Below are 12,509 nucleotides of genomic sequence, written 5' to 3'. Positions count from 1 at the left end.
TAATAACTCAACAGCACTGAAGAAACATATTATAAGCATATTCATTTAAAACAAATAAAACTCCCTCTGACGGTGGTGACTTTAGAACTGATGGTGGTGACTGTAGAATAGAGCCATACTATTTCACTGGTCCACTCATGGCAGGGACTCAGCCACTCTCACCTGATTTCATTCCATTCCCAATCATGGTTCAAACACACCTGATTTCACTCACTACCAATCATGGTCTAGTCTATAAGTAACACCCACTTCCTTTGTTCTGGTTGTCAGCAACATGAGGCAGCGGTGTGGGGCAGCATGTGAGGGCTCTCTGTCCTCACAATTCAGGCACAAATCCTACGGTCGTGCGTAACAAAAGTGAGTTTATTTTTTTCCTCATATGTTGTGTTAGTTTAATTGTTACTTGGTAGTGATGGCGAACTGAAGCCTTCTGAAGCAGTGAAGCTTTCAATCCAATTGTATCGAAAAAAGGTTCACTACTCGAAGCTTCAGAACTCTATGAGGACATCTGGTGGTGAAGTTAGGGATAGCATTGTGTCACAAACTGTTTCACAGTTATTAGCCATGAATGTCTTTAGAGTAAGCCCGAGCCCGTGCACGTTGTGTCCGGAGCCCGGCCTGGCCCGACACATTAATTGTAATTATGAGCCCGATTTCAACCCGACACTCTTTTAATACGTGGGCCGTTACAACTGACGTTCTCATACAATTCAGAGTTGTTTGAACTGCAGAAATCTGTTTAAAATGACTTTAATGAATAATGCAATAAGAGCGAAGCATGTAAACTGCGCTGTTTGTTTATTTAGAATGGAACGGATCGCAAATGGATCTGAATGAATAAACGTAAAAAAAATGTATTTCTCTGTGAGGGCTGGTCTCTCATCACTGTTTTGCTGTTATAGGCGACAGCGTGCCGCACTTAATGCACTCAACAAAGCCGACACATAGCCTATGTTGTCACTGCCCACGACTTGTTTAAAATGGTTCCATACCTCCGACTTTCCTCCAAACTTGCTCAAAGGTAATTCTCCTATTTCTGATTATAACATAGCTTTCTCCCCACCCAATTAGGCTATAGTAAAAAACACAAAAGCTTGATCAAGGGCCCGGCCCGGCTCCTCCCAGGATAGTGGCGGAAAATAACGACCCGGCCTGGCCCGATAGTCGGGGGGCTGGGGCTCTAATCTAAACTCTACTTTAGAGTTGAAGATTAATACATTTTGAGTATGAATTCATGGATAAATAAATAATGACATAAATAACTAAGCCTATGTTGGACCTTGCATAAATATAAATGTAATTGCTGTCTCCGCCAAAAAAATAATCGAACTATAAAGTTAGGATTTTGGTTGTGAACTGTCTTGTGTTTGTAAACAAATACATCGATTTGGGAGGGAAATGAATGAAGAACACATTGCACACATATTTCTGTGATTATATTGAGTCCTTAGCCTAGAGCAACATTGTCTCCTCCGCCAAATAGGTGAGATAGGCAGGGCAGAATGCGCTCTAAACTCTCTTTTATAAACTCTCTACTCATTATAAAATAGGCTACTTGCTATGAACTTTCTACTGGCTATACACTTTCTACTCGCTATATAATAATCTCTATTCACTAACTCTCCTGACTCTGTTGACTCTCCTACTGCAACAACCCCAGCCCCGTGTCGCGCTGCTTTTTGAATTCAACTTTGAAGCAGTCACACTTACAGTCTGACGGTGGTGACAAAAACCTACTCTTTCACATGATATGCATGAGTTGTTCACATTAGCCATCTTGTTTCCCCTCTATTGCTAGCTACTTCAGACCTGTTAAGAAATTTCTAAAAGACGCGTTCTTGATTTCTGGAGGAAGGAGGAGGAGAGGCGGGGGTCGAATTGAAAGTTAACTAAAAGGTTTAATAAAACAACATGAAAACGACAGTTAAAACACAAACATAAAACATGAAACACTGCCAGTAGCAGACTGCAAACATGCTTCCCTTTGTGGGGACACAGATTGCAGCCATGCGACATGACAGACAATACACCAGCGGACTACAGCAGCTTCCCCTTGCGGGGTCACAGCTGAAGTCCTGAGACATTCCCCGGATCACACATTTATTCCCTCCACCTGGGTGGTTCTGCAAATTAAATCTTTCCCTATTGGTCAGATGTCTCTCAAAAGAAAAGGTGTACGTTCCCAATCAGTGTCTTGAGGCTACACCCGGTCACAGGATCTTACCGAGACGGTGTCAATTGTTTCCAAACTACAGCAATACTCGTTCTTTGTCTTAATCACGTCTGGCTCAACAGGGGATGGCTCTGAAAGTTGTTTAAACAATAAGTCTTCTAGCGCTTTTACATTTATGCTAAATAACAGCAATGACCTAATCAATTCTTTAGAAGCTTGAGAAGGTGTGAGCCATGCAAATGCTGATTAAGCTTAATCAGTATTGAAACATTCCTTCACTCAGTTAAACAGTTTACATTTTTGAAGTTACATTTTTTACCTTAAAGTACATTGTTTTCAAAACGTAAGCATAGTTTTAAATGTTTACTTCAACAGACCTCTTCTTAAAAAGTATACATTTATGTCATAATCTAATATTTTTTATACAAAAGAGACTGTGTTGACATGTTATGGTGGCAACAGTAGCAGTGTCCAAAAATATGAACAAGTTTAAGAGAAAATAGCAAATTTAAGGGAGCTTGAGTGATCTTGAAGCATGCAGTAGAGCTGAAGGTTTGAAAATGGGGTCCTCAGGAATGTAGTTGACCTTTTTAGTTGCCTGACTTTATTGCTTTTCATAAATATCTGACGGTGGTGACGAATATGTGGGACACATTTTGAGCAACCACAAAATAATAGTAAATGTTGTTAAAAACTCACTGTTTGTAGTTTTTAAAACAATTACAATGTACTATTTCATGTGGTAAAGATATTATTAAATTTAATTATTACTTGGTTTTTTAATCAAGTTGAAATGATTATCTCCTAGCCGAGGACAACTGATTTTGTAGGCAATGGGCCAGCAAATCATTAAATTAATCAAAATTAAAATATGAAAGAACCTTACATATGTGCAAAGGAGCCCTTGATTATAACCTTGATTCTTTTTATTCATGAAAATGTTATTTCCAACAGAATTGGCACTTTTCTTAGTGGGACATGTTTTTGCCAAGGTTTCAAGAATCACTGACCTAATTTCTATACCCTTTTAAAACTGATCAAACGTGACTTCCTATCCGGCTTCCTATCCTCAGGTCTTTTTTTTTTTTTTTTTCCCCAAAGTCCAAAATGAAATCACGCCTACATTGAGTTGTTACACAACTTCAGCAGCCTGCACTCCAAACTAGAGTTGAGCTGACAGCCATGAATCCTCTAGGTCACCCGGCTGAGAATGTTCCACTGGAGGGGAGGTATGATGGGCTCCCTGGACTCCTTGGAGGATTTACAGCGATTCCGTACACCACTCTGAACATGACCCCCGAGCCCCCCAAGGACCACATCATCTGGTCTCTCTGCTGCTTTCTCTACTCAAACCCCTGCTGCCTCGGGCTGGCGGCTCTCATCTTCTCTATCAAGGTGAGTGTCTATCAAAGAACATATTTGTTTTTTTTTAGCAATATTTTGCAATCTCATATCAGTTCTTACAAAGGAGAAATATAGCCTACGTGGGACAGAACTGACTCAAACGCAAAGGCTCAAAATACGTAATAAGTTTATTGACAAACAAAGGTTAGCAGGGAACTCAGGGGTGGAAACTTGTGGCGCTTTTCCATTACATGGTACCTACTATACTTTTTTGGTTTTCCATTACGAAAAAAAAAGTACCTGTTAACGGGTACTTTTGGTACCTCCTCAATCGAGGTTCCAAGCCAGCAGAAAAGGTGACGTGAAACCCTGCAGGCTACAGATTGGTCGGAAAGAATCGTCACTGATCACTGCATTGCTAGCAACAGACGGCATTTTTAAATCGTTTAGCCAGCGGTGTTTTTTTTTGCTGCCGGAGGCTCCACGCAGAGCTTTCTCCGTAGCATACAAGTGGCCTGATGTTTATACTTGTGCGCTGGTGTGTGTGTGTGTGGAGCTGGCGAGCGAGGGAGAAGTGAGAGAGACGCGATTAGCTCCAAGAGCGAGTAGTGACTCCAGCGTCATATAGTTAGAGAAACAAAGTGTCTCCCCTGTTCTTTCTGACCACGGTGGGAAATCTGGAGCAGGAAAAGTTAACCTGCTTGTTGATTTCATGTTTACGGAGAAGGAGAACCAGGAAATGAGTCGGGGAAATGCAACGCTACCAAGCCACGCCCACGGCAGTCGCTATGACGACCAGCCAAGCTGAGGCGATACTAAAATCTGCAATGGAAAAGGGACGCACAGTGCGTCGAGTAGAGCAGGTACCATGTAATGGAAAACGCGAGAGCGAGGGACTCGAGGGGAAAACCTAGGATGGTGAGGTACTCGTGGCAGAAACTAGGAGGGCGAGGGACATAAGGGGAAATCGAGGACGGCCGGGGGAGCTCTGGGAAACCGGGGCTGAAGACCCGAGGAGGAGACACCGGAGCGGGGAACCGAGGAGCCGAGGAGGGGCTTGCGGGATGGGGAGATGGAGGCAGGATTGAACGAGGAGCCGTGGTAGGAGGATTGGATGGTGAGGCCAGCTGACTGGATACGGGAGACGTGGAGATGGATACTGCGGAAAACAAAACACAAAAAGGGGTAAGAGATTGTACAAGGACAGGTGAAAACAGAGTCGGTTGCGTGATCAAAAATAGCGAGTGTCACCGGTGGAGCTGAGGCAACAATTCAGCGGAGATGATCTGTTGGACCGGGGTTGAAGTACTGTGCTTGATTGTAGATGGCTGGCAGGTGTGTGTGGCGGGAAAAAAGGCACAAGTTCCAGGCTGGATAGAAAATCACCTGTAAAGGCTAGAAAGACACCAAAGACAGCCCCGTGACGGCTAATTCGTTAGCTTTTAGCTGCAGCAATCAGTAAGTCTCTGCGTTTAACTGTTATTAAATTATCTAAATATAAATCAGAGGTGCCGTTTGGGATCATGGACGATCCATTTGGGTCGGACTTGCGTTTATTTTTGTCAGTTTTTTAACCACTTGAGGTAAGTTAGCCTGCTACTAATGTTTAGCGTAATCTCAGCCTTGAAAGCAAACATACTTTATAATGATATGACAAAATGTACTGTATACATCCCTTTTTGCTGTCGATGCTTTAAACGTGCCTCTGATGTCAGCCTTCTCCGCACAGCATGTGCTCTCCGTGCAGCGCACAGTAACACGTCGAAAATAAACAACACGAGGTATCAGTGATGGTTTTTATTTCGCCTCATGATGCCAGCAGACCCTTCTCAGCTCTCGCGTACTGTGTAATGAATGACAGCGCGCGCTTCTCAGCCGCTCCAGCAACGCACGCAACCAGAAAAAATCAGTATGGATTTTTGCCGATAACGATAGTTCCACCAATCAACTATCGGTGCCGATTAATTGTCAAAACCGATGAATCGTTCAACCTCTATTTTGAACACTGAAATATTACAGTCCAGGAGTTTATTAATTAAAATTAATTAATGTATCATTCAATAATTGTCATATGCACATTTAAGGAGGTTACTTCCTCAACAAAAGAAGCAAAAGAGGGAAGAGTAAATGATGCCTAGGCTACATGTGTGCTGACTCAAATATAATTAGAAAAGTCAATATACAGGAGAATAAATGGATGACAGTAATACAGAATGCCTGAGAGCCTTACTGCAATATATTCCATTAAGTTTTCATATTTGGATTGTATTCTACTGTGTTTCCCTTTACATAAAGATATTTCGAGCATAAATTGATTCAGAAAAAGGTAAAAATTCACCAGAATGAAGGAAATGAAGTATTTAATGCTCAAAATTTTCAGGGGTGGACCCACAGACCCCCCCAATCATATGTCACTATGCACACAAATCTGAAACAAAACACTGGCCTTTGGGTTGCCAGACCAGTTATGATTAGACCAATGTTGGTGTCATCTAACTTACATGGAGAAGCTAGAAACTAAAATGAACATACATTGCTACTCTATCGCTGACACAGTACTGTGGAGAACTGGCAATGCGAGACTGGGGCAGGGGCGCAAAACTCAATCTCGCCTAGGGGCAACCAAAGGGCTAGAACTGGCCCTGAAAATAAATATCTATCAATTACTTTGTGCAATTAAAATACAGTAATGTAAACAAGCAAATGTATCATTCACTTGTCTGGTAAAGGGCAGTAAAGATTTCTACTGCTTCTTTTCATTTATTGGCAGTTTACCCTTTGGTTTGTTAAAATAGTCTCCGATTACATAATATCTTTTTAAACCACAACTTCTGTATACAATTCACCTAAATGAATCTCATGTTTTGATTCCCTTGACCAGGTTGTCAACTTTTTGTGTGTTTTTATTGCAGGTGCGTACCTTCTACACACAGGTGCTGAACGAAGAGGAGCGTCAGAGACTTTGCCAGAACATGGCAGGAGCCCTGAAGGAGCCCAGCTCTTCATCCAGAAACGCATGGTGAGTCCGGACCACCTTATAGTATCCACGCAGTCTGCATCTGTGAAATATTCAGTAGACATTTACTTTTACATCTTTTAAAGGGATAGTTTTCTGTTGGGTTGGTGGCACGGTTGCATTTGTTCAGATATTCTTCACCACAGGATGTAGCCTTTTGAAAACCAAATGTACTAGTGAGTCTGTGCTCAGGAAGCCTGTGGTTATGTCTGTGTAAGACAACAAGGCACATGTATTTGTGTTGCACAATTCATTGGGGCACGACTTAAAGGGAAAGTTTGCCAAATTCCTGGCACCTGGAGCTCCCCCTGCTCACAAGCCGTTCAACTGCATGTACTGCCTACTCTGCAGTGCCACACAGCTGAAAGAAAGAAAAAAAGTTGTCAAAGTTTCCCTTTTTTAAATCATTTGTAATTTGTTCCACATGTATAGTTATTAGTCGGGTCAATGAGTCAGTTTTTCAATGGGATTAAAGAAGTCAGGGGAAACTGATACCATTATGTAAAGTTTGAGTGTCGTGTAATTATATTAATTTTTTTTAAAGAAGTGAACTAAATGCAAATAAATAGCAACTAAATCTGGTCCAGATTAATTGTTTTGGTCCACCATAGTAGCATAAAGAGAAATACTGGAGATGTTTAAACTAATAACTAACATTTACATTGATGTTTGTCTTCAGACATTAAGTTTTTCTTTTTTTTTTTTTTTTCCATCTATGCCTCCCTCACCCACCCTAACCATCAACAAACCACCGCAACTGAAACCCACTGTTCTCTTAAGAGTTTATGCATCATTTTTCACTGTGGTCATGTCAGTTTTTCACTTTGCAAAAAAGGATCCACCACATGTTAGAAACTGTGTCAACCTATAATAAAATTCAGGCAAGTTTTCTCTACAACCGTAAATAACTAAAAATAAAATTATCAGCTTACAATTAATACCTAAAGATATATATACTTTTTATATTAATTTGTTTTAGTTTAAAACTAACTTTACAACACTTTTACACAAATGTTAATCTGCTTTGTCTGGTCACTGTCAATCAAATCACACCCACACAGTCCAGTTAACCTGACAACTGTTATCAAATTCTGATTGAAATTTTGCAAAATCCTGATTGTTGCACACAAGTGTTCACATCAGCTTTTTTTCTATAGATTCCTGCCCCCTTCAGACCTGCTAAAATAACCCAGAGGAACAAAAAGATACAGACATATGTGAAGTATCAAAAATGCCTGTAATATGGCAGATAATACTTTAGTTATGGTAAGGAGCAAAATAAAAAATGTTTTCAGGGTTTTAAGGTCTCATGGTCTGATTCTTCATGCAGGTCGAGAACTTGAAGGCTGTCGATCCAGATTATGGAAATCGGGTTCAGAGCTTTCTCAACAATCTCAATGCGGAGGCCCAGAAGGTAAACACAGTCCCATTCCAGTTTAATAAAATGTCTCGTCCAGTTTTAAGTGATGGGCCATCTTCCAGGGATGCCATTATGGTCTATCTATCCACCACCTTGATTCAGAGTTGTAAAATAAAAAAAAAACACGCCATCTTGACTTTGACATTTTGCATTTTGAGTGTAATGTCCTCACAACTGTTGGACGCATTGCCGCCAAATTTGGTACCAACAGTCATGTTCCCGGTGGATGCACCTTCAAAACTAATGTCTTCACCATCGACCTCAGCAGTATTTTGTGTGGAGTGCTAACCTGCTATTCTAAGATTACAAAAATGGTATGCATTAACTGCTAAACATTAGCATTTTAGTATTGTCATTGTGAATGTGTTATGATTTAGCTCAAACATGCTTTAGTACTGGGTTAATGAGCCACAAGCCTGGGTGTAAACTCTTTAGAAACGTAACATACAGAGGTTTGTCGTTGCATCCATTGGATCCAAACATAAATCAAAATACAGGTTTCATCATTATTTTCCAATTTGTAATACATTCCAAATATGTGGTCGGTACTACTCAGTGTTTAATTTTCAAATGGACTAACAAAACCCTTTTACAAGCGTAAACAAAGGTTAAGTGATGCCACTGTGTATTTTTAAATGGAGCCATTTGAAATACATAAGACACTACTTTGATCACTGGGCAGAAGTTTACAATCATTTATGCATGCAACTAGGACTACAGTTGAAAATTAGCCGACTGGCTAACACTGGCGCATTTACAGAAATGTTGATTAATGTGCATTGTCCTAATCAAAATAAATAAAATCTATAGGATAATGTAAGTATGTAAAGTACCATTACACCAGACACGTTGCTCAGAGGATCAGTTTAAAATTTGTTTGGTTTAAGCATGTCATAATGCCACCAGTTAATTGTTGACTACGCTGTCTAGATTTCAGTATCCTAATACCACAATTTTTTTTCTCTTCCTTCAACTTTGTGTTTTTCAGGACACAAGTCTGCACGTTTACAGCCGTCCAGGAGCCATCGCTGCGTCCTCCAAGATGTGATGCCTTATTTTCACCCCGGGGGCAGCCTCCGCATTTAGTACTTCCGTTATTACCAACTGCTAATACCAGTGTCATGATTGGACTTAACTCTCCAATTACTTACAGTAACTGTCAGTGACAAGACTGAAATACTAACCTTGTAGTGTCACAATTGGGTTAATTTCTAATACAGCCGATCCAAACCGTTGATTTTCTTCAAAATCCTCAAAGCTAGTTGTGTTCAAGAGATTCTTGATCTCTGATATTCTGTGAGATTAATTTGTGATTGTGATTGAACAGCTATTTTGAAAAAATCACCAGTTTGTTTTTTACAAATTAAAACCGATTTTGTCCGTTGACTGTTTATATCTGGTTATACCAAAAACATGCCTATTTTGAGTGCTTAAGATTAACCACATAAAGGCCTTGAAACTCATTTTGCATTTAGATTTGATTGCATTAAATTAATTACTAGCACTACGTAGAGACACAGATACACCATTGCTCTGTCACACACTGAATTATGCATATGCTCATGGTGTTCAATCGGGGCTGTGGCGAGACTGAGATGGATGCTAGAGAGACAGGAAGTAAAGAATCGGGGGCGAGCCATGGCAGAACTTGTGCGCGTGTGTGTACTGTGGTGATACTATCTAGCCTCGTCCATATGCTCTGTCATATTTCTTGACACTCTCCTGTATCTTTGTGGTTGTTCAGCGTTGTGTAACTGTCATTCAACAGACTGAAATCCGCTACTTTTATCTTAAATTCCTGACCAAAGTGCGCCACACTTTTCAGTTTTTTATTTGTAAAAAAAAAATTTGAAAACCATGTATCATTTTCCTTCCACTTCACAATTATGTGCTGCTTTGTGTCGGCCTATCAATCCTAATGAAATGCATTTACATTTGTGGTTGTAACGTGACAAAATGTAGAAAAGTTCAAGGGGTATGAATACTTCTGCAAGCCTCTGTGTATGCATTTATCAGTTTTGATTAGTTTTCAGACATTTACGAAAAAATATATTTTATTTGAAATGAGTAGAAATGGCAATAAGAAACACACTGTCAGTCTTATCATTGCTGTAGTTGTTTCATGTGGGCGTCTGTACATATTGTCAGATGATGATTCATGAAGAACAAGTTTGGAGATGAGAAATAATTTTCGCTATACCTAAAACAGTGCCTTTTTGTTTACTAAAACTACCAAATACAGATTAGTCAAACCTTTAAACTGCAAGAATCCGTTATGAATTGCTCTCAGTTCAAGGTTGTAGTTTTCACCTGTAGACTGCTCATCAGTAACCTCATGGTTAAAGATGTAAATTTACATTAACGAATTAAAGTGAAATGGTATTAAAATTAATAACTGCCCAAAAATCTTGTAATTTTCTGCTTTTGGTCTTGATTTTCACACTGATTTTAGCTCATTTGTGTTTTAGAATCTTTGATACATTAAAATGCAAAACTCCGAACTAAACAAGAAAATCCGGACAAAACAGAAGTCCGACTAAAATGGGTTTCATGCTTCTTGTGGTCGGGGCAATGTGGACGGCGTGCATGGTCTCCTTTTAATCCTCTGAGCTAGCTTCACTCTAGTCTCACATTGCCAGACCTTCCTCCAAAGTGCTACAGAGGAGGGTCTGGTGAGTCCACACAGCATTCCGGGATGGGAGAAAAACGTGCTCTGGTTTATTGGCATTTCATTAAACTAATCACAATCGTCCTGGGTGGCGCTATGCTCCACACGGAGTAACGGTGCTGCTGCAAAATAGATAAAAATGTGTGATTAATTGCGAGTTAACTATGACATTAATGCAATTAAATATTTTAATTGTTTGACAATGGTGAATTCTTTTAAAGCTGACAGTTGAGGGAAATGTCAATTTTAATTGAATGTGCAAACTCTTTAGGGCATTTTTTAAGGACTCAAAAGTCATGTACTGTATGTTCTTTGTCATAACAACAGCCAACAAGTGTGTTTGCATTTACCTCATTGGCTTTTTATTAAAAAAAAGAACAAAACATGCATGTGCCGACCCTCCAAAAAACCTCAGAAGGAAATCAACGCCTACGTTGACAGTTGAGTTGTTACACAACTTCAGCAGCCTGCACTCCAAACTAGAGTTGAGCTGACAGCCATGAATCCTCCAGGTCACCCAGCTGAGAATGTTCCACTGGAGGGGAGGTATGATGGGCTCCCTGGAGGATCTACAGTGATTCAGTACACCACTGTGAACATGACCCCTGAGCCCCCCAAGGACCACATCATCTGGTCCCTCTGCTGCTTTCTCTACTCAAACCCCTGCTGCCTCGGGCTGGCGGCTCTCATCTTCTCCATCAAGGTGAGTTTCATTCATCCAGAATCTTCTGATTATTGTCTATCAAAGAACTTTTTTTTTTTTTTTTTTTTAGCAATATCTTGCAATCTCAAATAGCAGTTCTTACCAAGGAGAGATATGGTTAGTGGAAAACAAAGAAGTTTTTTTGAGACCAGTAACACAGCCCTCACTTATTGGTGACCATGTCAACAATAATTATCATTCAGAGGACGACAGCTGGCAGACAAGGAATACTCCTCTAAGATTTTAGATATATTAAGGTTAAAAATTACAAATTCACTACTAGATGTTATGAAAAAGAAAAAGAAAACATGAATACAAAAGAACAATTACAACCAAGACTTTAAATGTGATACAAACTTTGCTGGACATTGTTGAAGATAAGAATTAATGATGCGATTAATGCAAAAAATATATATATGTTGGGAAAATGAAAAAGCAATCTCATTTGCAGCATGAAAATACAGCAAACATGAATCTAAAGCTTTTGCAGGAGATTATGAGATTGAGCCTAGGCTCAACATTAGCAAGTTCTCTTGAGGTATCAATCCACTTTTAAAATGAATATGCTTTGGTCCTTCCAGGCCAGAGACCGGAAGGTGGCTGGAGATCTGGAGGGTGCCCGACACTACGGCTCCACTGCCCTCTGCCTCAACATCTGGGCCACAGTCCTGGTTTCCATCAGTGTCCTTATTACCATTATTACAACGATTGTTCTGATTGTACAGTTGTTCAGTTACAGCAGTTACCCATACAATTCCAGAGGCTAAATTTGAAATGCAGTAGTATTAAAGTTGCTGCTGCTGTGGCTTGGTGATACTTGTGTTTCACTGCTTTCCGCTCATGGCATAATTTCTAACCTTTTATACCTTTTTACTTACTGTACATCCTGGAGCAAAAGAGATACTATATTTCTATTTGTGTTACAAAGACTAAAATGGAACTCATCCATGTTTCATTAACTGCTGTCTGCAGTCAAGTTTGAATGCCAGACTTTTTTTTTATTAAATTGAGATTTCCTGTCTGCCTGGTCTTCGTCTCAGCAATTGTTTTAAGTTTCGTTTTTCAATAAACAAAAGTTTCATAGTGTTTCATAACTCTTTGAAATGTGCTTGTGAAATTTTTAGTTAAAAAAAAAAAAAAAAGGTTGCGGTTGTATACACACTGGCATTAGTTTCCATAACTGTA

General features: G+C 39.8%; 1 protein-coding gene and 1 pseudogene across 1 annotated transcript; both read left to right on the top strand.

The window, feature by feature from the left end:
* Window positions 1-3,463: 3,463 nt before the first annotated feature.
* Window positions 3,464-9,344, top strand: LOC114560093 (catalase-like; annotated as a pseudogene).
* Window positions 9,345-11,061: 1,717 nt separating this feature from the next.
* LOC114559866 (dispanin subfamily A member 2b-like) lies at window positions 11,062-12,418 on the top strand. Its single transcript, XM_028584852.1, has 2 exons — window positions 11,062-11,324; window positions 11,906-12,418. Exons 1-2 carry the CDS (start codon window positions 11,121-11,123, stop codon window positions 12,089-12,091), a joined length of 390 nt encoding a protein of 129 aa, XP_028440653.1. The 5' UTR covers window positions 11,062-11,120; the 3' UTR covers window positions 12,092-12,418.
* The last annotated feature ends 91 nt before the right edge of the window (window positions 12,419-12,509 follow it).

The sequence above is a fragment of the Perca flavescens genome, chromosome 8, assembly GCF_004354835.1.
Source record: "Perca flavescens isolate YP-PL-M2 chromosome 8, PFLA_1.0, whole genome shotgun sequence".
Taxonomy (NCBI): Eukaryota; Metazoa; Chordata; class Actinopteri; order Perciformes; family Percidae; genus Perca; species Perca flavescens.
The sequence above is the reverse complement of the archived record's forward strand: the minus strand, read 5'-3'. Positions and strand labels throughout refer to the sequence as shown.